Source organism: Lissotriton helveticus, chromosome 9 (genome assembly GCF_964261635.1).
Source record: "Lissotriton helveticus chromosome 9, aLisHel1.1, whole genome shotgun sequence".
Lineage (NCBI taxonomy): Eukaryota > Metazoa > Chordata > Amphibia > Caudata > Salamandridae > Lissotriton > Lissotriton helveticus.
The window spans coordinates 508,468,164-508,493,734 of record NC_136070.1 but is presented as its reverse complement, the minus strand read 5'-3'; the positions used below and the strand labels follow the sequence as shown (position 1 = coordinate 508,493,734).

The 25,571-nt window shown below is 43.0% G+C and overlaps 1 protein-coding gene across 4 annotated transcripts in view; it reads left to right on the top strand.

Annotated features, from left to right (window-relative positions):
- Nucleotides 1-25,571, top strand: part of LOC144781481 (phospholipid-transporting ATPase IC-like) — a 1,874,327-nt gene that overhangs the window by 1,828,913 nt on the left and 19,843 nt on the right. For all 4 annotated transcript variants that reach the window (XM_078660356.1, XM_078660353.1, XM_078660355.1 and 1 more), the window contains 2 exons: nucleotides 2,486-2,615; nucleotides 2,920-3,047. In XM_078660356.1, the coding sequence (XP_078516482.1) occupies nucleotides 2,486-2,615; nucleotides 2,920-3,047 (258 nt within the window). The remainder of the gene's footprint in view (nucleotides 1-2,485; nucleotides 2,616-2,919; nucleotides 3,048-25,571) is intronic.

Genomic DNA, 25,571 nt, shown 5'->3' with positions numbered 1-25,571 from the left:
GTCCGGCATTTCTGGAGCCTGTAGGATATTTTCTACTTCCTCTTGCAACTCTCCGTTCTCCATACGTGGGTGAAACCTGTTATATGTAGGGATGATGTTCAGGGACTCACTCGTTAATTTGGGGGCCTGTCTAACCGGTAATACAATCTTTTTTTTACCAGACGCTCTATGTTTACGCTCCCCCCAAATCGTTTGGCTTACTTTAAGGGAGATTTATTTAAAATGGTAGGTTTTACTGCCTTTGCACTGCTTATTTAATTCTAGAACATACTTGTAGCACTGCCAATGTAACTCTACTGTGACATGCAGCTCACTCTCCATTTATGGTACAGGCACATACATGACACAATGCTTCTGCAACTCAGTGGTGACCTTCAGTTTCTTTAACTTTTTTTATACTAAGATGTACATGAGACTATGCCAATGTAAATGAGTGGTGACCTGCAGCTTCCTCTGCATTTCTAATTCTGTGTCTTATGCTGCCAATGTAACTCTACAGTGACCTGCAGTTACCTCTTCTTGTTTAAAACTTGCATGTACCTCTGTGATGGCTCCTACTGTGTTAGACCTGACATCGTTGACGTTGTCTTATCCCCAAACTGTTTGCCTTCACTCCTCCTGGAATGCTGAATTAATTTTTGTTGGCTTTAGGATTGTCACTTTACCACTGCTAACAAGTGCCGAATTGCTTGTGCGCTCTCTCTCTCTCTAAAATATTGCAAAATTGCTATACACCTAATTGCAACAGTCTCTAGTAAAAGATACTACATGTATCCAGGGTTTGTAAATGTAATGCTACTAGTGGGTCTTTTTACAAACTTAAACTTCCTTCCCAAAGTAAGCCTGAATTTAAATAGTATTACATGTCCTGGTAGTGGGAAACTCCCAAAGTTGTTTTTCACTGTTGTAAGGCCTATCCCTCCCATTGACTAACACTGAGTTACCTTATTGATTTTATTAAGTGATAACGCTTGACTGGGAGCAAATAGAGATATGGTGGTTAAACTCAAATAAATTGTAAGTTAATGCCTCCCCTTTAATGGTAAAGTCAGAATCTAAGTCTCAATTCTGAAATTGCCACTTTAAAAAAGTTAAAAAACATTTGATGGAAGGATTGCTGAATAGATCCATTGTTTTTGTGCTTGCCATGCCATTCCAGTTCAGACCCAGCCATATGCACATCAGTCTTGACTCTGCTCCCCAAAAGAACAGTCCAGCCCGAACTGTCAGGCCAGGTCCTCCCTCCTGGGCCGGATACAAGCATCCTGGGACTGGTTTCTGGGTATCACCCCCCTCATCAGCCAGGCTAGCTCGAATCCAGTGGCACACTGCCAAAGCAACTCCGCGGGATTTGCAGAAATCTCTGCTTTTCTACTACTGTCACATATATACAGCTCTGTTAGTGCCCTTCAGCAGTGACCTGCAGCTTGTGAATACTGGGACAATATGAAGATATGTAAACACTTTTAGGTTGCTTTTATGGTTGTATTTCATTTAACCGAATAAAGCTTGTTTAAATTGAGTTGAATACTGGGACATACATCCATTCCACACTATCTTTGCACGGCATCTTGCTCTGCTTTTCTAACACAGGAGCATATGTGCCACAGTGCCAGTCCAGCTTAGGGAATCTGCAGGTGCCCCTGCATTTGTAAAAGTGGGCCTCAAAGACTACACCACAAATGTAATCCATTGGTGACCTGCATCTTCTCTGCTCATTTAACAGTGGGGCATACATGTAGCAATGACGTGCCGCTTCCTCTGAATTTTTTATTCTGGAATATACATGTCCAGAGCCCCAGAGCTTTGTCACCTGTTCCAGTACTGTAATCCAAATGGAGATGTAGCTGTGCAACTTAGCGTAGATTGCCAGCTCTACCCTACTCTTTGTTGTTCAATTATTCGGACCCATTTGTTCCTCTGCCAGTGAAACCCATCTTTAACCTGCAAACAGCTGTGCAACTGCACTTCTCTACAGCGCTTAATTTGTAAAACTATAAGTGCCAGGGCCCAATGCATCGCTTAGGATGCACTGCAGCTTGTACAGACTACTGCCTCTGCCAGTGGTGCAAAATGCTAGTACCAATGGCCTGGATATGCTACTATTATGTTTTAGTGTATATTAAGATGCTAAATTCATGTGTTCTGCTGGAAAAAGGGAAGGCTGGCCACAATGTGGTGGACTGTAATATAAAAGTAGCAGTGTTATGAATTAAATGCGGGTGCCAAGTACCAGCAAACACCGGCACAAATTAAGCACTGCCTCACTACTGGCTCTTAAGTTCCTCGTTTGATTTTGCATTGAGTTTTTTACTTAACTCTACCTAACATACCTGCCAACCACTTTTTCCAGTTATGACCAGTCTCTGTTGTTCGGAGAAAAGAGCATCAACCCAGCCTTTACTGTTAAATGGTAGAAAGAACAGTAAAATATGTGTAGGCGTTCACTATATTTAAATAGTACTAATCACTTTTTGCTCCCCAGATCTCCATGAACATCTCCTACTGGAATGCCTTTTCGGCTGTGGCTGTCATCGCCTCTCTTGTGTTCTATTTTCTGTTTTCATATCTGGTTCAACTTCCTACATCGAGTCCAAATAAGCTCACATTTGAAGGTAAGAACTACATAAATTCAATTTAACCAAATAATTGGCACAGTTAAAAGGTAAAAGGGGTTGGTGTAGGGTCAGTCGCAGAGTAAGCGCTATGCCTGACACTATCTTACACATACCTAACATATACCTCATTTTTGTACAGCCCAGCCTCAGTTTGGGTGGAGAAGGGAAATTATGGGTTGGGTGACATGAACAGAACATGTTTGGGTCAATCTAAGTGCACTTTGTCATCATTCCAAGTAGACTTTGGCATCATCCCTTGGCCACTGTGTCCCTGATGTTCTGCTGTGTGATTTATCCCTAGGTGTCAACATCAACATCAATGCCTTCGCAAAGCCATACATCTGGCTGGTCATTTTACTGGCCACCGTTATTTGCGTGCTTCCATCACTTTTTGCACGTTCTGTATCGACAATCGTCACCCGCCGAAAGGTACGTTTTTCCAAAGGTCATGCTTTTTCATAGTTTAGTAAAGCCTAACTCTAAAACCACTTCTTTTAATGCAAATTAATAACAGAACAGAAGCCTGTGCACGCACCATCCAGGGGCATAGCTATCATTGGTACAGAAGGTGCAGTGCACTGGAGAGCAGAGATTGGGAATGCGCATTTACCCCATATAATTTACTGTAGTTTACTACCCTAATAACAATGAAAGGGGCCATGTTCCTTGCTTGCACCATGACCCACTGCATCTTTGCTAGGATACTGCCAGCCCCTTAAAGCGGTCCATTAGAAGCAGACCTTAGTGTTGATCAGCAATGACAGTTTTTGTTGGTTGCTTTTTGCCACTGTGTCATGGTCCCTAGTGCAAGGAAGGAAATGTCAGGGTGCCACATAACTGATGTTTTAATTAATAATACAATACTGCAATAATCGGGTTTCAGTGGGCCCCTCAGGCTTCTGGACCCTGGTGACACTGCACCTGCTGCACCCATTGAAGCTACTCCCCTGGACATAAGATGTCTATTTATACCATTGAATCTCAGATTAGAAAATACAGAGAAAACGGTGGGAAACGTGCACATCTATCATAACAGCAATAGCATCGTCCATCAATGAATATAAAGGCTAACCACCTGTGTTTATCCACCCACCTCTACCACCACTATCTATGACAAGCTTATCCTCATGTTCCTCAAAAACCCTGAAAACCTATCAGATACCCATCTTCATGAGAAACATATTTTCTTTCTCAACTGTCCGTTTAAATTGCTTCCTGCATTCCACAGTGCTTGTTGCTCTACCATTCTTCTATTGTATGAAAAAAAAAATACAAACAATGCTAGATATGTATTACCCAGTGGCGGTCGCAACTGGGTAGTTATAGTTTGGTCAGTTGTTCTATCGGAAAATAGTTTTTTGTGTTTTCTAATAACGTTGGCCCTGTTTGATGTATCGCCATAAAATGTTCCAATTAGGTCCTACTTTTTGGCTAGTTTGTGCATGAAAAGTTTTCTGCGTGATCTGTCAAGGGGGGGCCGAGAAAAAAAGGGGAGACCCCAAAACCCATAATCCCCATGTATTTTCAATAGACTTCTACGGCAAAAACTGCTGAACAATATTACACAAAATTTGGCAGGAAGCTAGACCTTAGTACACAGATTGTGCTTATTGTGATTTGGTGTAAATCCGTTCAGTATTTTTTGAGAAATTACGTGTAAAAAAATATAGATATCTGGACGGTTGGGTCTGCGAGAGTATTGAAAGGCTCTCACAAGGGTGCCAATTTAAAAACAGAGTGTTCTGACTGGCCAAGGGCACTGTACCTCCCTTTGGCCATCAAAAAGAGTTCTGAGTGGCTGACAGCAACATGAGAAAAATGTACTTGGAGACTTAATCACCCATCCTGCAAATGTAAGAAAAAAATAACACAAAGGAGCAGGGTAAGAAATCCCTGACCCCATAGGCCCTATGGAGAGAACCCAGACCCCTCCCCTCTTCCCCAGGGCCCAAAAACTAAATCAGAAAAAATTGCCATGATTCCAAAGGATTTCTGCAGAATCGGAAAAAGCAAAAAAACTAAATGGAAGCCAGGCCGCATTGTACAATTATAGGCTCTGGAGAGCCCAACCCTGGGGCTGATATATGCAATAAAAGTGGAGGGGGGGCCTACTCCTTCAGTTTTCAGAGACCCCAGAAACACCATCCCTGGGACGAGTTAATGAATAAAGAGGCAGGGTGGTGAGGCCCTCCCCCTGAGCCATTAATGCCCCAGGGAGCCCATCCCCGGGTTTGAAATGTATAGAGAAGGGAAGGGGGTCCTCACAGCCTCCATCTCTGAGTCTTCAAAGGCCCCAGGGAACCCACCCCTTGGTCTGATTTCTTTAATTAAGGGAGGGGTCATCATGGCCCCCCTTCCTGACCCTTCTATGGCTCCACATGCTATGCCTTGGGAGCCCACCCTAGAGACACAGCGATTTCCCTGCCTGCACCTGTTTGGGCTGGGAAAACTGTGTTTGCTCCTGCTGTGCGGGAGCATTTTTGAATCTCCTGCCATATGGGAGCAAACACAAAGTCTGCTCCCAATGGGCGGGAGCTTTGAAAAGAAATGATATCATCCAAGCTTCTTTTGTTCACATTGCTCTATATGGTTACAGCACGAGAGCTATGAAAGTAAGCACAAAATGGCTTTGAATAATATGAAGCATCATTACTGCTATCATACATATAACTTGCAAGCTTGTGTTATGTGCCACATTGACCCTATACCATACACTTCATGGGCAGCCAAGTTCATGTCGATTATAAAACCCAGATGAAAGGCTAACCTATTCTGCACACGGTTTTCAATCTGTATACAACTATTAAGGGAAAACTAAGTTACTTCAGATACTCAAACCCTGTTACATAATAAATGCCCTACTACAGACAGTCTTTACAAGTCTTTACATGTATCAAACCCACGAATGATCCTACATTGAGAAATATAGTGTATTTATGAGTTAAAAAGTGGGTACTGTTAACACTGTTTAGTCTATGGAGTGAGTTTACTCTGTAACAACACTGTTTGGCGAGAGTAAAACCCTTATAAGAAATACACCGGAGTATTAAAAAATATCTACTAATAACAGTGTACACTCAATGCAGAACTTGTCCAAACCATGACTATTCACTTAAAATAACCAAGGTCTGAAGGTGCTAAAAATCATACCACCTGCAACTACCTGTGGTGAAAACGTAACAGATAACCCATCTTCTGAAGCAAATCAAGCACATGTACATAGGTTAGTACCTGCTGCACACAGTCCTCTATGTCACTGTCATGCTAAGACGTATCTGTCTAATAACTCAATGCTGCTTAAAATACTTAATATATTTTATGTACAGTCTTTGCCTTCATGGAATCTTTTTAGCCTTGCAAACAAAGATTTATAACTTGTTAAAGACCTCTACAATCCTAAAATGCATTAGCAGAACATGCATTTTATAAACGCATTTTGGGGGGATTTAAATTCCCTTATTCACATTTTGTTTAACAAAGAACATTTCACATGCAAGAACAGTTGTCTTACGCAATCTTAATTACATTACTGTATCAATAGTAGGTCAGATTGTGAGTAGCGTGCATCCATAATTGCAACATGTCTCAATTTGGTGAGATGGTGATGTCACAGCAAGTGCTTAGGGGCGGTGTGTGCGGTGCGGTGACCAAGCGAGATTGGATCCAATGGTGGTCTCGGTACAGAGTTACTGTGCCTATGGGGGGGAGACTAATGGGGGTAAACTGTGTGACCTTGCCCTGCTATATACACTGGTGATTCAATCCCTGGTTTCTTCCTATTACCACAAAAATGCCGGCAGGCGTCTTACCTGTGTGGGGAGGTACATGGGGTGCTAAGCAAGGGGGAACTGAGTGTTGAGGGCATAAGTGTGCATGTTGGGTGTGGCGACTGGTTGTTACATCTATGGAGTTCCGTCCCCGCCTGTCTCAGGTGTCCTGCTAGCCTCCAAGCAAGATAATAGGGGCCCTTGTCAGGATTTCTGAATATCTAGATGCATGAAATCCCATGCAGATGCCAGAGGAGTTTTCCGTAACTCCAGGGCATCCTCTCACCTCAGCACCACACTCTCTGTCTGCGCCCAGTTTGCGAAGGAGCAACGACATGCTTCCCATGACGGGGGTTCAGGACTTTTCCATCGTTTGGTAATCAGATGCTTAGCAGTAATCAGGCCTAATTATATGAACCTTGATGACGCCTTATCTTTTTTTTGGGATCTGCCAAATAGACCCAGGATGCATATTTCCCATGTGTTTCCCACTGTGCGCTCTGTGCAGTCTGAGAGGTGAGTGATGATCACCAGCCAGTAGCCGGTTAGGGCAGTGCAGCCCCATAGCATGTGGATAAGATCTGCATTCACCAACTGTCAGAGAGAGCACTGCACATCAATAAGGTGAAAATATCTGTTTATTTTCTCCGGTGTAAGGTATGCCCTATGTATTATGTAGAGCTGTATGAGGCAGGATCTGGTGTTTCTGGTCATGAATACAAGCCCCATAAAGATGCCTTCCCAGTCTTTGTCAGTGCTAGGGTGGTGCAGGTCGGCATCCCAGCAGTCCTTGAGTGAAATCAGTCTGTATGCTGCATGCATGCGCAAAGAATCAGCAAACTATTTGATGAGATACCTCCCTGTGCCCATAGTGTGAATGTATTGGATAGTGTGATGCATTCTGTAAAAACGTATAACCATTTTCTGGGCACAGGCTGTGCACAATTAGGTTGAAAAATAATATGGTAGTTACCTGACACTATGTAAACTATAAGAAAAATTAACACACCCGTTGGATGATGCCATCAGTGATGTCATCAGTGGTGTCATCAATGGTGTCATTTGAGGTGTCATCAGTGATGTCATAAATGATGTCATAAATCATATCATTAGTTACATAATATATTGAGGTCATAAGCAGTGCATGGCAGGTGCAGGTTTTAGTTAGCTTTTCTAACTATAACAGGTAACGGTCAGTGTTTTTTTAATTCAAAACGTTGATGTTGTCACTGACATATTCACCTACCTATAAGGTTACATTAAGGTTTGTTTTTTTCAGTGAATATAGATATAGATATAGATATAATCCAGTGGTGGTCGCCACTGGGTAGTTATAGTTAGGATCGTGTTTCCATAGTAAATGCCTTTTTGTGTTGTCATTTAATGAATCTTCACAAAACTTTCTCAAAAAGTGCAACTTTTTGTCTAGTTTGTGCATTGAAAGTATCGGAGTGATCCGTCAAGTGGGGGCTGAGAAAAAAGGGGGGGGTCCTAAAACGAGTATTCCCCATCCATGTTTCCATAGGAACTTTAGACTCCGTTCCAACTCAAACGGCTGAATGGATTTACACCAAATTTGGCAGAAAGCTAGATCTTGTTCCAGAATGCCTGGTTTTTGTGATGTGGTGTGAATCTGTTGGATAGTTTGTGACCCATTAAGGCTAAAAATGTTGCATATATTACTTCACAGAGGATCAGAGGGCCCACAGATCTCATGGTGAGATCAGCTTGGCTGCCACCACATCACACAGATGTGTCAGCAATGATCTTAAGACTTGGAACTCAGTCCTGAATCCTAAGAGAAAGGTTAAAAAACATAAGGGAACAGGGTAAGGACACCCTGATCCTCTAGGCTTGGTGATGGGGTCCCAGAGGAACCAGTGCAGAGCCAAAAATGTGTTTTGCTTTGAATTTACATAGGATCTGCAAATATGTGACAATTGTTTTGGTTTTTTTAAAGCTGAGGGGTGTGACAGTTAACATATTTAGGGAAGGGGGCACATGATGGATTTTTGTGTTTAGCCATTTTTTAAGCTTTAATGTGGATAGGGGGCTGCAGAAAGTTAAGTAGCCCCCAGCAGCATTGGAAAAAAATCAGTAAGTCTCTTCAGTCAAATCAAATCAAAACAGCTTTATTCGGTATGAGGTAAACAACTATAAAAGCCTACTAATAGTATTTTCTGTCTCAAAATTTTACATTGTTACATTGATCCTATAAAACATTTTAAAAGACGTACACAGAAGTAAAAAGGATAAAACAAAGACAACGATGTTCCGTAATTAGTCTATGCGTCATAATAAAGCACAAACTATAGGCAAGATTAGGTTAACTAATAGACATCACATAAAGTGCAGTGTGCAAAGCAGCCTACATCATAAAATGCAAAAGAGAAAGCCTATATCACAGCGATACATATTGTGCAAAATGGCAAAAAAAACTTGATGTGGATAGATTGCATTTCATACTAGCGTAAACATTTCTGTGGGTAAATATAAGAAATAAGCTGTCAATATGTAAACAGCGGGAGCGTCATATTATTCAAGAATGAATCACTGGTTCAAAAACGTTGATTCCAAAGCTTATTTTATTGAAGTTACGATCATGAAGTGATGGGGACACCTTTTCATCAAATTTCAATTCTCCAAATTACATCCATCAGTATACACAGAGCAAGTACAGTCAAACAGCCAACGCGTTTCGTTCAGGAACGGACATCATCAGGGCTCCAAATGTTCTAACTTCTACAATCGTTCTTAATTTAACTCCTGTGCAATCTCTAAATATGTAAATACGCAGTGAATAATACGAGGCTCCCGCTGTTTACATATTGACTGTTTGCAGGGGTTGGGATCTTAACGGTAGATCCCTGGTGGTTGAGCGCAAGGACTCTGTGGAATTTGTGGACTAATATAAAAAAAAATTGGAGTTCATACTCTGTGCTTGTTTTTCCACCCATACCGTTGTCTTTCTATTTGCATAAGAAATAAGCTGTTGGTATGTATTTGGGCTAAATACTACACATTATGGTTCGCCTAGACAAAACAACGTGCAAAATGGCCTATTTCAGAGAGCATGATAACATTTATCAATTATAGCCTTTGTCCCGAAAAAAACCTTATATCTAAAAGTGTTAAGTGGTAACTCCAAATTCATTCCTCCAAATTTTCAAATATTAATGCGTCCAAATGTGAAAGATCTTTTCTTCTCCTGATAGCCCTTTGTATAAAAACGATAACTGAGTTCATGATTTTTTTGTTATCCAAACTAAAAAGTAAAAAGCATGTTTTTAATGGAAGAGCATGTTCAATAAAAAAAGTGGTTTTAAAACTGACTTCCGAATGTCCTTACAAAAACTGCAAAAGATCATAAAGTGCATCGTGGATTGGAGGGATTTTCCATCACATGGACATCGGGGTAGAGTGTTGAACCACTTTTCAGTTCTAGGGAATGCTATTAAATAGTGTAGAGTACCAAACCTTCATCTGGTTAAATAAAATCTGTGTTGCATATTTCTTACCAAAATTAGGTGTGTTTGTATTCTCTGCTCAAGAGGGCGTTCACAGTAGGCAACAACACTTCGCTTACTGCCAGCAACATCCATTCTTACACATTCCCTAGCAGTAATATATTTGAGCTTCAGATCACTTTTACTATGCTCCAGAATGTGTGCTGGGTTCTTCCTATCAAGATCTATCTTGCAGTTTATTAGCAAGTTGCGTATGTGTTCTAACCATGGTACTCTCTTACTGTGATCAAGGGCCAAGCAATCCATAATTAAATCTTTGGTGAATTTAGTTCCATCTTTTGCCCATTTCCCCCGCCAGAAAGTAAGTCCCGCTATGTGGATAGAATCGCTTAGATTTGGTACAGACAATTCTTTATGCACTATGTAGTTAGCTGTAGAACTTGGAACTGCCAAAAATCTTTTTTTAAATTTATTTTCTTGTATTTGCAGCGAACCAATGTTAGCTCTTCCCCATACAGCTGCCCCGTAGCAGACACCTGCCATACATTTGCTTCTATACAGGGCAAGAATTTCCCGAATCGGTCTATTTCCTATTTTGGCTGCGAATCCGAAAATGCCCTTCGTTGTTCTTAAAAATGTCAGATTACATAATTCTATTTGGGTGTTCCAACTGCCACTTCTATTGAAAAGTAGTCCCAAGTACGAAAAAGATGGAACTCCGTTGATCACTACTCCTCCCACATGATGTTGTCTAGTTTTTTTGCCTATTGCTACCACATGTCATGACGAACGTTTTGTTAAGGTTAAGCTGGAGGTCTTTTTCTGACATGAATAGTGTGAATTTTTCTATTAGGCATTGAAGGCCATACGCTGTCCTTGATCAAAGGACAGCGTCGTCCACGTATAGGAGTACCGGAGCATCAATCTTTTGCTTTTGTAAAAAAAATCTACATTATTAATATATAAAAAAAAGGAGGGGTGCTAGAACACATCCTTGGCAAATACTCCGCATGAGCCTAAAGTCCGGGGTACATTCACCTATGGTGCCATAACGTACTCTTGAAGTAAGGTAAGTGTAAATCTGGGATAAGTATGTTATAATGTCTACTGGGGCACCTAGCTCTTTCATTGTTTGCCATAATTTGGCTCCACTGTCCCAATACCACTTCTGAAGCCATACTGAGCTTCCATCAAGATGTTATTAGTGTCAGCCCAGGTTTCCAGCCTTCCCAGAATAATTCTTCCCATCACTTTGGAGGTTGAATCAAGAAGGGATATTGGGCGGTAGCAATTAGCCATACTTCTGTACTCTTTTTTTTAAAATGGGTACGATAGTACTTTGTACCCAGGATGCAGGCATTACCCCTCCTAAGGTGGCATTGAAAACCTTGAATAAAATTGGTGTCCAAAAATCGGTGTCATGTTTAAAAACATCGATGGGTACCCCATCCTGTCCAGCGGCCTTCCCATTGGTGCTTTTTTTCAAGGCTGTTTCAATTTCTTCTAGCGTTATTGGGGATGGGTTTACTGGCTCGACCAGGATGATATTGCCATTATTACAAATGGGTGCTTTAATAGCATTGGGGTTAAAAATGCATTAAAAATGTGTTGTCCAGTCTTCTGGAGGAACAACAACATCAGTTCTCAACGCAGTGTTCTCTCTAGAAAAGGGATGATCGATTATTTTCAAAAATAAGGCTGCATCTTGTGTCTCAGCAGCCTGAGCTGATTTTTCCCATGCCTCCTCTCGCTCCTCTCGAATTTCTATTTTTCTTTGCTTTAAAATAATGTTATAGTCTTTCCTCAGGGTGCTTATTCTAGTGCTATCCCTGGGTATATGTTTCAATACACATTTTAATTCCCTGTTCACCCTAGAGCAGTCTTGGTTGTACCATCTGGGATTAGTGTTAAGGGCTTTTTCCTGTTTTGGGTTGAGAGATCGCCTGCAATTTCGCTGGTAATTTTGCAGAAGGCATTTATTACATCTTCATCTATGGAGGAACTATCCAAACAAATATTTACCTTAGTGAGTTTTTTCTTTTTGAGGCTCTCCATAAATATCGTAGGGTTCACGCCTGTTCATTTAATTGAAACTCGATTATTGCCCTGCGATTCTATATTTATATCTCCTGCCTTGCCCCTAACTTGACGTGTCGAGCAAAGCTTCAGGGACAGAGTTAACATGGAATGGTCACTTAGCAGGTTTGCATTTATTGACAATTTTTCTACCAGTCCCTTACAGCTAGCTGACACGATGAAATGATCAATATTAGAGACTGATCTGGCACCTACATAAGTGGACCTAGCTATCTCACGTCACAGTTATCTGGTTCCATAACTGCTAAATTATATTTGTGAATAGTGTTATTAATTACCTCCCCATAATGATCATGTGAAAAGTGCGGAATTCGTTCCCCTAAACGGTCACAGTAACCACATGAATCTCCCTCGAAAATGACGCATGTCTCACAGTTGAAGTCACCCGCCCAGATGAGCATGTACTCTCCTCCCATGGCCTTTATAAAATGTTCAAGATCTGCTTCTAGTGAATTTATCACCACGGATCTTGTATCAGCAAATATATTGTTATAATAGTTTATTATAACAATAGGTTGTTTCCCCTCCAAATAAAGATACAAAAACTGATAGCACTTTGACTTAACATTTGATTTCCTTCAAATTAAAGGTGAAGTTACCGATATTAAGACTGCTAGACCTCCTTTTGCTCTCCCCCTTCTAGAGAGGCTAGCGTTAGTACAGATTACTTGAAAGCCATTAATGAAAAAGGGCTAAGTATGCCATGTTTCCTGCAGAAAAATTAGTGTGCACACCTTGATAGCTTTTAACCATGTTTCATTATTAAGCTTATGTTTAATTCCAGCCACGTTCCATTACAAAATAAGTAATGATTCTTTTGTTCGTGTCAATGTTTCCACTTCTGGCGGGTTATGATTAGGGATATTGCCCTGATTATTAGTAGATACCTCAGGCGAAACCTCCCTATAAACTGAAACATGGTGACCGCCAGCTGACTTATTCCCAGTTACAGGGCATTCTAGCCCGCTTTCTGAAATAATACCCGTTACCTCCCTCTGTCAATCAATATGACTACACCCTCTCAGTGGTTCATACCAGTTGTTAGTGGGAACAGGTTGATTTAAGTTAAAGATACGGGGTGTAATTGTTTCGCTATATTCAGGCCTATAAATGAAACCTAGTGGTACAGCACTTATATGATCATTTGGGCTAAGGCTAAATAATGTAGCATTACTCAGGAGTCTTTCTAACAGATTCCCTACCAGATGCCTGCTACGGAAATTCACCACAATCCCCCTGACTCGTTTTCCTATGGCTACCTACCCAGTTTATTCTCCTAAGCATGATAATATTTTGTTGCAATACATTAGCGTCAACATTTGTTTTTAAAGAAAACCATGGTACAACTTGATTTTTCAATGAAACATATGTTTCACGGTTTATATCATCTAGCCTAGAAACATTTTTCAATATAATAACGTATGGGGTTGCCTGAGTCGGAGATGCAATGACTTTTCATTGTTACCAACTCGCACAACCCTGGTAGATGTAACCTCCTGATTAGATTTTACCAGTCTTAAAGTCATGTTATCTTCCTTAATATGCATTGGCGTTTCAATAGATTGTGGCTTTTGTCTGACCTTTGAAGATTGTATAGCGGGAGTCATTCTTTGTTTGGATTCTGCGGCAGAGATGGTAATACCTAAATCTTCTCTTGGCCTAGTAACTGAGTTAATGTTGGTCCCAGGCTTACTCTTACTTGTTTTTTGGGAATAAATTCAGATACCAAGTCTGTCAAAAAAGTCACATCTTTGGACTAGCTTTATTTCAGTCATCAATATTCACTCTATATTGTCCAATTTACCATGTAGCATTTTGAAAAGAGTTTCAACATTTTGTTGCCCTAGTACTTTGCTTGTTGAGTTGTTGTCCCCCTTAAATGATCCAACATTATTTTTAGCCTTTGATTTTATTTTAGCCTTTACTGTTGTGTACCCCCTTGGACCGTTTTTCTGTTGAGGCGATGATTTGCATTTTTTAGCTGGTGGGGAGGGCGGATGAGTTCTGTTGGACAGGATTGAAATCTCCAGTGGCGTTGTTAAGATGCATGGATTGGATACATTCACAGTACTATCCTTGTCTGCTACCATGATCAGCTGTGCCTCTGTGTTCTTGTGTTTCCCATCACTCATAGATAAAGTGGGATCACTCACACCCTCTGATACAGATTTTTTCAGTGCAGCATCTAATGCGGATTTGGTTGTTGCAAGTTGTTCCTCAACGTGTACGATCTCACTATTGAGTAACCTCACAGCAGTTGTCAAATACTTGATGATTGGTGCACTTTTAGTATGTGTCTTCCCCCCAGAGGGTGGTAACTTCCTTTAGCCCATACTCCCAAAATGACAATAAATACTTAGGTGCAAAATAAGGCGTTTTTCACCTTACCGAACTCTGTGTAATCCTGTTCTTAGGAATCAAGGGGGGTGGCCCAGCCCAGCCTCGGTCTGTCGTGGACGGGCGCAGACGGGCCCGCCCTTGGCTCAGTCATTAAAACCATGACCACAGGAGAGTTTCCCATATTTTTTAAAGCACTCCTAGATGAAACCCTATGCATGCTCTTCAGCTGGATTGCAAGGCCCTCGTGTGGTTGTGTCTATAACACATTTTGTGTGTCAAAAAGTTTTTTAAAAAAGACTCAAAGTAATGTGGCTTTTAATTTTTTTTTAACAATAGGTCCAGGTTTTTGTTCTATAATTTTCTATAATTTTTCAACCCATAAATTGCAGTAATACAAATTATGTTAAAAGAAAGACTCACAGACATATATCGTTTGTTATTATAAGTTTAGCAAACATTTTTATAATAATTTTTTTGCATGAACCATCTGAGAGGTCTATAGAATCTCTAAACTCAGAAGTGTGTCCCAAATAGGTATGGTCTCAGCTTCTTCATTGCCCAGACCACAGCGAAGGCTTCCCTCTCAGTAGCATCCCAACTTTCTTTTCTTGGAAAATAACTTTCTACTAATAAAGGCTACAGGTTAATGTAGGTCCTTCTCATTCAACTGTGATTATACAGCCCCTATCCCATGCTCTGAAAGGCCAGTTTGTACTATGAACTATATGGAGACGTCAGAGGCCTTGAGTCTGGGTGCTCTACACATGGCCTCCTTCAGTGTGTCAAACAATTTCCTTCTGGCCTCTGTCCAGAACACCTTCTTGGGCTGCTTTTTAGAAGTCAGCTTAGTGATATAATAAATAATGGTGCCATAGCCCTTAACAAACCTCCTGTAATATCCAGTGAGGCCCAGAAAGGCACTCACTTTTGTCTGAGTTTTGTAGGGTTCCCAGGACAGGATGGTCTCAATCTTTGCCTACTGGGGTTGCACCTTGCTCTCACCCACCAGGTGTCTCAGATACACCACAGTTCCCTGCCCTATCTGGTACTTGCTGGCCTTGATAGGCCTGCCTGCTGCAAGGCCTGAAATTCCTCCTGGAGGTGATACCGGTGTTCCTCCCAGCTGGAGCTGTAGACAGCTATATCATCCAGGTTGGTGGTACAGAAGGCCCCCTAACCAGACAAGACCTTGTTCACCAACCTCTGAAAGTTGACAGGAGAATTCTTTATGCCAACAAAAGGAGAGGTAGGGAGAGGTATGCAACACTCTTATTCCCCGGTTATGTATATTTAAACAAGAAAAGAGTGTCATATGGTTTAACAAGACCACACGAAGGAGCGAAAGGAAAATAAAACCGGCCTCACTCAGCTCAGTTAGGAAAGCCCTCACTCACCACCTGGTGATGACATACTTCATCATTGGGCCCCACTAAAGAGGCCGAGTGCCTCTTTAGTGTGCTTCGACACCAGATCTACTGCAGAGCAGGATTTGTGAGTTCAGGCGTGCAGTGAAAATAAAATTAAATGGTGGTGAAAGGGTTAAAAAATGTCTGTAGTGTATCCAAAAATGATTTATTATTTGATCACTTGGGACATATACTTAAAATTAAGTGTAGTAAAATAGTGCACAATTAATAGTGTGGTTATTTCCAAAATAAGTTAATCGTCAGTCAACATGTTTCTGCCTTTGAAACGGTAATAGTTTACCAGGCATTCGCCAGGACTATATAAGTGTACTAAACCCTGGCGGTATGGACACGCTAAGGCCCACCCTTACCTAGGGACGTGAAAGTGAAAAGGAAAGTGAAAAAAGTGCAAAAAAGGAAGAGAAAATGTCTTCCTAATAACTCCTGGTTTAGGAGGCTTTCTATGGTAGGTTTCTGCACCTGTGCAGAAAAAGGACATAGACATACATATAGGACAAGACAAACAGTTAGTGGTTGGTCTTAATTCACACAGGTAGGTCTATGGTGCTCCATTCGTGGCGCAAAGACAGTGAGTGGCGATGTTAATGTATGTTTATCACCACCTCTGTCCCTGGGTTAATAAGCACTAATCACTACGAAGTGCAAAGTGCTAGAAGTGAAAAAATGATATGGTTCTAGTGGGTTTTAAAAGGGAAGCACGTGTTCCTAATAGCGATCAATGTATCAGAAACTGTGATGCTATCACTAATTAAATAAGATTAAAATGTCTCACTATTATGGTGTAACAGGTGTACACCATGGGTCGCGGGAGGGGGTTGATAGCGTAATTGGCACACCCTTCATAGAAAGAAGAAACACATACACCATGTCAGAAATGCGTAGAACGGTACTTAGCTTAGTAGTATGCCGCCGTGGAGCGCCAAAGCCCAATGGTTGACTTACGCCCTCGACGCTAGGCACCCTCAGTCTACCTGCGATACCCTCTGACCGGACCCCGACGATCACGAACGGGGCCGGCAGAGCTGGTTAAAAGTGTTTGTTAGCGGGGCACGGACTGTTTACGGAGGCGGTGCCCGCGTCGTTGGTGGGCGGCGCTAAGCGGTGTTAACCAATGAGTACTCGTCTCGTGACATGACGAAACGGGTCACATGTGCACGCGTCATTGTTGAAGGAGGTTGCCATGGTGACCGAGTACGGACTCGAGCTTACAGACATGAGCATTCAAAACAGGCAGCTTTATTAGTTTAAACACGCAATGATTGTATGCACGGTGTCACAGTAATGAGATTCGTAATGGTAAAAGGGTTCCGGGCCTGAAATGAAAAAGAAAGAGGCACTAGTAGGTGCTCCGGTGAGAGGATGAACAATCGGCTCACTCTCACAAGGGGTCGAGCTGGTAATTACGTATTTGGCATATGCAGCAATTACTGAATGTACCCTGCAGAACATAAGTGACTGACCCAACATCAAATACGGGGTCCAGGCTAGATTAGAATGCATGTAGACAGGACGCACAGCAGTATGTATAGTCGGGGGTATAGGGTCAATCACCCAGCAAGTGGTACAAAAAGGAGGGGGACACATGTGGTAAGACCAAGGGAAAAGGTCCGTTGTCGTTGAGGCCCCTTAAGGTGACTCACGTGACGGGCAATTAGTTAACCCCTGTGGTAAGCTAGAGGTGAGGGCAAATGGCGGGGCAGTGATTACAAAGTACCGTTTCTAGTCAGGGTGCCAAATTACAGTTAGTCTACAGTAGGTGTTAGACATATTCTAGTGAATAATGTGGGAGATTATTTCAGTACAGAGTTCCATGGAATTTCGTCATTCAATCCGGATACGTGGGTGCCCAGTCTGTAAACCCACCTCTGCTCTTTTTCAAACATACGATTGGTTTTGTTACTATCAGTATTCAACTGCTCGATCACAGTCCATCGCATGTCATTGGTGGTGTGATTGTTCTCAAGGAAATGTCTGCTCATTTTTGTTGTGGCTTTCTTACACCTGATGTTGGATCTGTGTTCACAGATCCTCTGCTTAACTTTCATGCTTGTCATACCCACATAGCGAAGGCCACATGGACAGGTGATAAGGTATATGACATTTGGCGAGTTACAATTGGTGTGATCTTTCTGCGTCCAGATTCTCCCTGGTTCGAGTGTGAGGGACTTTGTAGGTGTTGTGAGGTGACAAACGCTACAATTCGAGCACGGGAAGTGTCCCGTCACTCTTGGTATATGTCTGGTATGTCTGGTCTTGGTATATGTATGGGTATGATATGTCTGTCACAGATCTTGCTGTTGCTGGGGCGATCTCCTTGGGTCGCGTATGGACCAGTGCGTCTTTCAGGCTGCGTCCCTTCTTGAATGAAAACAGAGGTTTTTCCCAGGTTCTGTTGACGCTTGTTATTATCTTCCAATTTTTGTTGATAGACTTTTTCATAGTGTTGGAGAGGCTGCTGTATGTGGTTACACAGGTAAGTGGGATCTCCTTGGGGTGGTCAGTCTTATCCTCCAGGAGACGCTTCTCGAGGTTGGTTACGCGCTCTCTTGTATCCCTTGTTCAGGGAAGTCAGAGGGTAGCCTCTTGACTTTAGTTTTTCAGTTAGGTCACATGATTGTGCCTTGAAATATTGGACATTGGAACAATTGCGTCTAATGCGTAGATATTGACCATACGGTAGATTTTCTTTCAGTGGGCGAGGGTGAAAACTCGTAAACTCGAGTACATTGTTTTTGGCAGTTGGCTTATAATGTGTCTTGGTTGACAAGCTGGTCCCTGTGACCGTAATAGTCACATCCAGAAAGATTGCCTCAGTCCTGCTATTTGTGTATGTGAACTTGAGGTTCTGATCTAAGGTATTGATCCATGTTAGGAAGGCTGCCAGTTGGTCATCACTGCCGGTCCAGATCATAAGAATGTCATCAATGTAACGTTTCCAGATTTGTATAGATGAAGTGAAAGGGCTGTTCGGTGGTAAGATGTGCTTTGCCTCGAAATCAGCAACATACAGGCCTGCCACACTAGGGGCAAAAACACTGCCCATAGAGGTACCTGTGCATTGTAGAAATAGTTGACCCTTGTATGAAAAGAAATGTTCTTTTAGCGCTAGTGTGGCACATTCGATAATGAACTCCTTAGGTGTCTGATAATTCCAGACCACCGTTTCCAGAGCTTTCCCCAGGACTCTGATGGTATCATCCTGGGGGATACTGGTGTAAAGGCTCTCGATGTCCAGGATTATGAGTGTCACTGTGGAGGAGAATTCTTTAAACCAAATGGAATCACCCTAAATTTATAGCAGCTTCCTGGGATCGAGAATACGGACCTCTCTTTTGACCCGTATGTCAGTGCAATCTGTCAGTGCCCTGATGTGAGATCCAAGGTACTGAGGAACTTGGCAGCAGGAAGTTTGTCTATGAGCTCTTCAGCTCTAAGGGTGGGGTAAGCAACAGTCTGTGTGACTGAGTTGAGACCCTTATCGTCCACAGAGGTCCTGAGTTCTGGGGCAGCGCCTGGTGGGACAGATGTGGGTACCTGCACTATTGCCATGGTCTAGGGACTTTGGGAGGGTTCAATCACCCTTAAGCCAGCATTTTGGAGACTTTCTCCTCTGGATAAGGTGCCCTCACCTTATCTGACAAACTGTAATTGTGATTCTTCACAGGCGTACTGTTTCTAATGTCTGTGTCATGGGTATACACGTGTGTGAGCCCAATGATGAGGGAAAACAGAGAGGCAAACTGCTTCAACATCTGTTGACATTCCTCTGCTCCTCTGGGGTTATGGTAAGGGTGAGGTTGACACCCTCCACAGACCTATCATTCTCCTTACAGGATAGGAGGGCCGGAAAAGGCTTACTCTCCTCTTCTGCCTCCTTATCTGTCACCAGAAGCATGGTGGCTTCAGAACTCTTATAGTGGGGTTTGAGGTAAATGATATGGCGAATACTCAAGGGGCTTCTGTGAGTCTTGAGGTCCACCAAGTAGGTGATCCTCCCTTACTTTCCTTCACCTCATGGAGCAATGTCCAATGGTCTTGAAGGACTCCACAGGCTTCATCACCCACCCTTTCTGGCCAGGTTGAAACCCCACCAGAGTGGCCTTCTGGCTATCCCAAAGTTTCATGACCTCCTGGCTGGCTTCTAGGTTCTCCGAAGCCAATTTCCAAGCCAGTGGAAGGGCCAGTATGGAGCTGAGCATATGCTGTCGGGGGGGGGCTTAGGACCTTGCTCCCATCCATCCTTTACCAGACTGAAAAAGCCCCTAACAGAGGGAACATAGAGGAGCTCAAAGGGGCTAAGCCCCTTTCCTATCCGTGGTACCTCCTTGTCTGCAAAGCTCAGGCATGGCACGAGGATGCCCACTTCTGCCTTAGGGGCTCAGGAAGCCTCAAAATCATCACCCTTGAGGGTCTTATTGAACCTTTCAACAAGCCTATTGGTTTGAGGTGATAGTGTATGGAGAACTTGTTGGTTACTCCACACTCATCCTACATGTAGGCACATGTAGGCAGACATGAAGTAGGTTCCCCTGTCAGAAACCACTTCCTTGGGTAACATCACTAGCATAAAAATCCCCATCAAGGCGCCAGCCACTGCAGGAGCAGGAGCAGTCACAGATGTCAGAGGTATGGCTTTTGGGTATCTGGTGGAATGGACCACCAAAATCAGGATAAACCGGGTGCCTAAAGCAGTTTTGGGGTCAAATAGCCCTACAATGTTGATACCCATCCTTTCAAAGGGTTGCGAAGGTCAGGTAAGGGAACCAGGGAAACCTTGAGCTATTTTCCTGTTTTCCCACTGGCCTGGCAGGTGGGACATGAACAACAGGATGGATCTGGAGTTCTCTTGATCCAGGGCCCGTAGAAGTGGGTGACAAGCCATAGGTCTTGTCTTATCCTCGATGTCCTGCCAAGGGTGTGTTGTCAGACAGCCCCAGTAGGAACCCTCTGTGGCACTAGGGGACAACCAACATTCTTTTTTCTTGTGTCCCTTTCACCTCCTAATTTTCTACCTCTTATTGTCCTTATTCTCTTCGCTTACTTCTCTTCTTTCCAGTACTTATTGAGACAATGAAGAAAAACCTTCCAATCACATACTCTGTCTGTTGATAACTCCCATTTGGCATTACTTCCAAAGCTCAATGGAACGTAAATTGTGATTTTGTTTTGGAATGGTTAGGTGTTTCACTCTGGTTTCCTGAATTAGACATGACCAGAAGAATGCTGAGTTAGAATATATTGGTACCTAGTGAAGGGATGTCAATTGATGTCACTAATAGTGAACAGATAAACACTGTTGAGGCCTCAGAGTTAACAATCATTAAATTCCTCATTTGAAGGGGGACAACAGATTGCGGAAGTACAGCTTTATTAAACTGGATACTTACGTCCAGGAGAAAAGGTTTAACATTTTCTGTATTGGACGCTGATCCAGCGCTCACCACATCTAATCACTCGATAACATACAAATGACCCATACACATTCACCCAAATCCCTGATGCGCTGGGAGTAAAGTAATAATGACGCTAAAATTAGCTTACTTCACAGCTTAATTGTGACATTTCTAAATACATAACTAAACCTATACATCAACTTTCTTTCCTCTTGGGAGCAGGGACATCGGGTGGTGGTCGAGGTTGATGTGGACTCTGGTACCCCTCTTACCGCCCCACAAGACATAGCAGATGCTTTTGGGAGGAGGAGGAGGAGGCTGCCTCTTTTCTGTGAGATATCTCATTGCCATCACTTACAGAGGAAGAGTGCCTTGAGCTCGACCTAGATATCACTGACATTGAGGTGGGGAAAGCTATTCAGGATTTGCAGGGAGGGAAAGCGACAGGCCCCAACGGATTACCGATCGAGCTATTTAAACTCACCTCAAGCAAAATCGAACCGTATATCACTGACATGTTCTTGGCAAGGAAAGAGCAGGGATTACTGCTGGCAGACCAACGGCTAGCTAACATAGTCGCTGTCGACAAAGAAGGCAAGCCAAAGCATAAAAGCTCCTCCTATAGACTAATTTCACTATTGAATTGAGAAGCTAAGATCTTGGGGAAAGTCCTGGCATCCCGACTACTACGGGTCGTTACCCGATTGGTCCACCCAGACCAGTCGGGTTTTATGCCCGCAAGGAACATCGCCCTCAACCTGCTCCGACTCCATGGTGTGCTCAGCCAAGCGGAAACGATTGATGAGGATGCAGCAGTGGTGTCGTTGGACGCTTCTGCAGCATTTGGCACCATTGAATGGCCCTTTATGTTTGCTGTGCTTCATAAACTGGGCATGGGCATGGAATTTATTGGTTGGGTTCGATTTCTCTACCATAAACCTCTGGCCCAAGTTGTAGTCAACATTAGGGCTTCCTCCACCTTTGTTTTTAGCCGGGGCAGCAGGCAGGGATGCCCTTTGTCCCCACTCCTATTTGCCCTGACCCTCGAGCCACTGGCTATGTGGATTCGTAAAGATCCCAGTATCAGAAGCCTTAAAAGGGCTCCAGGTTGGGAGGATCGCATTTCATTGTATGCAGATGATAGTTTGCTCTACCTGGCATCGCCGGCTGCCTCCCTCAACATGGTCCTAGTCATGTTTTGGGCCTTCAGAGAATTTGCTGGCTACAGGATAAACTCGTCCAAGTCGGTGATTTATTGTTCTTAGCGGGAAGTTACCTCTGTTTCCTCGCGGCCCTATGCTAGTCGAGGCAGTCAGCAGTTTCAAGTACCTGGGTATTAGGGTCTCCAAGGATCCCACCAGATTCTATTAACTAAAGCTCCAATGGCTTCTGACACGTCTCAAATCTGACGTCAAGCACTGGAGGACCCTCACTCTCTCCCTATTAGGTTGTGCTGCCCTATTTAAAATTATGTCTCTTCCCCACTTTCTCTACGCCCTACAAAACACCCCAAACTATGGAAGCCCTTCATATTTCAAGGAAATTTACTGCCTCCTGTGAGACCTGCTCTAGAAGGGCAGGCCCCCGTGCATAGCTACCCACAAGCTCACAAGGGGATGGTTTGACCGGAGAATTGAGTTGCCGGACATTAAGCGCTATTACTGGGCATCTCACCTTGCAGCTATCAACCAATGCATGTGCAGACCCCATGGTGACCTAGCCTTTCAGATTGATAGGTGGCTGCTGCCGGGTGGTAGTTTTGAAGGGGCAATACATGCACGGGCGCTGAACCCCAACTTGATTGGGCCCACTGTGCATGCTGTGCGAGTATGGAAGATTGCCTTGAAAAGTTTGGGGTGGGAAGGCAAGATCATGCAGGCCACGCCGCTCTGGCGATACGAACAATTAGGCCACTTGATTTGCTTGAAGGGCTTTTATCAGTGGGATCCTATAGGAATTTCCAGGATGGGTGACTTGTGGAAGTCAGGAAACGTGGTCACATTTGAACAGTTACAACAGGACTATGAAATGGCGCGCTCCGAACACTTTAGATACTTACAAATACGGCATGCCCTGCTGGCAAAGCTCCCTTTGGGGAATCACTCCCACAGTCCTCACCACTGGAGGATAAAGTACTTGATGGGGACCTGCTGGAGAAAGCCATATCGCTTTTCTATAAAAAAACTGATAAATATTTTGACGGACCAACTGCGGGCAAAATGGGACCACAACGTGGCCGGTCTGGATGATGACGAATGGCTAGCGGCGGTTGCCTCACCTCGCGAGGTGACCATCTCTTCCAGACTGCGTTTAGTGTAGCTCAAAATCCTGCATAGATCATACCTATCCAGATCAGTTCTGGTCCGAATGGGGTATAGGTCTGACGAGAATTGCACTAGGAGGTGTGGACAGGTGGGCACATTCATCCATACGCTTAGGGAGTGTACGGTTATTCAGCGATATTGGGTGGGGATTGTGAGACTTATGGAAAGTGTATTGGGCCAAAGTATTGATGGCAATATAAAGCTTGTTCTCCTGAACGCCTGGGGAGATGGACCTAACAGCCAGGGAGCGTTTGTGGGTAACTCTGGGATTGATGGTGGCGAAGCGTAATATTGTAAGGCTATGGAAGGCCCAGGAGTCGCCTACTACAGTGGACTGGAGTAAAGACATGGACTGTTGCATGGTCACAGAGAACACAATTTATGTTGCAAGAGGGTGCCCCAATAAATGGATACAGCTCTGGGATAGATGGAACACATATAGGGGTGGGATCTGCGAAACCCCGTTGACCAGGGAAGATACCATCGCACAACGATTGAGCACGCTGCAAATGTAACTACCTGGCTGATGTTTCCAATTAGTGCACCTCCTCTGGCATGCACTTGCTGTACCATTATGAACGTATGTGGTTTTGATGATTGTTGTCTCTAAGTCATACTTGATTTCAATAAAAAGATTTAATTAAAAAAAACTTTATTTCTATCCAGTTAGCTAAATATCACAGACTCTCAGTAAAATTAAGAACGTTTTTTATCAATTCAATTCAATAAAGCTTTATTCGATAAAAAAATGTATCATGAAAGCAAACTACAATTAATATGTCTAAGAGAAGATTACAATAATCATAATTCATGAAATAATTCATCCGTAAAAAACATTTTGACATGTTAAAATTGGAATAGTTAGAAAGTATAAAACACAGCTATGTAAAAAATACAATTGCACAATTAGAGCGCCTAGGCCATGTCTACCCGAAGCTGACACTGTAGACCCTTCTGGATGTTTTTTTGCCATGCAGACCAGGCACGCCCCAAGAATTTTGCAACTCTACAGACGAGAAACGGGGTTGTATCTGTTCTTAGCATGCGGAGGGCCACTAAATATCTGGTGGTGCCAAGGCTCCTACATAATGGTTTGAGCCACGTGGCCCTCGCCTCTTTATGTCCTGGACATGCAAAGAAAAAGTGAGCTATACTTTCTTCGGATGCGGCACAGCATGGGCAAGAGGGTGGTGTTTGCTTTAAAGATTTCCATTTGGCAGTAAACGAGTGTAATGGAAGCATCCCTAGCCTAAACTGTATGTATAGTGCTCTGTCCCTTGGGACTTGGATAAAGTCCAAGTATGGTTCAAGAAGGCTATGTTGTTTATGTAATAGAAACTCTTCAGTCAATCTGCCTACATGGGGATTTCTTAGTGCCAAAACTCCCACCCACTGCCAATATAATAATTTAAGTTCAGCCTTGGTTGGGGGGTTCTGACTTGTTTTATCTCAGAATAATGTAAAATATTAATGCTCATTGCATACGGTTACAAATGCAAAAAATTAAATTCACAAGAGGGAGAGAAAAACATCAGCAATTGCAAACAGTATCAAACTCATCATTCAATATAAGATATGCACATGAAAGAGTGGATAGATTTCAGAGACATCAGTTTCAGCAAAAATAATGTGAAATAATATACATATGACGGAGTGGTTAGATGAAGAGACAAAAGTTTCAGATGCAAAAAAAATAAATTTGCAAATAATTATGCAAAGTACGAGTCAGAGAAGTAATACAAACCCAAAGGATCTGTGAAATACCACCCCCCAGCCAAGGAGATGGTAGGAGTCACCTGAACTAGAGTCTGGGAACAAAGACTTTAGTACCCAAAAGCCGGGAAGGGACCGGAACAGCCAGGCCTCTCTGCAAACCGACGGACAGCGACGCATCACCCCTCTCTTCTCTCCATCTGACCTAACTCTCTCCCCTCTAAAAGAGCTAACAGCTAACCACACCCCTAAAGGCACCCCAGTTATACCCTGAAACCTACATGTCCGTCCACATCAGTTGCAACATTTCACAGGATTCAACAGCTCATTGGTGGATTCAGGAGGTGGTCTGTCACAACATCAGGTTCCCATTCACAATTTGTGTAACCTATTGTTTATTCGGTGGTCACATAACGTAATTTCTG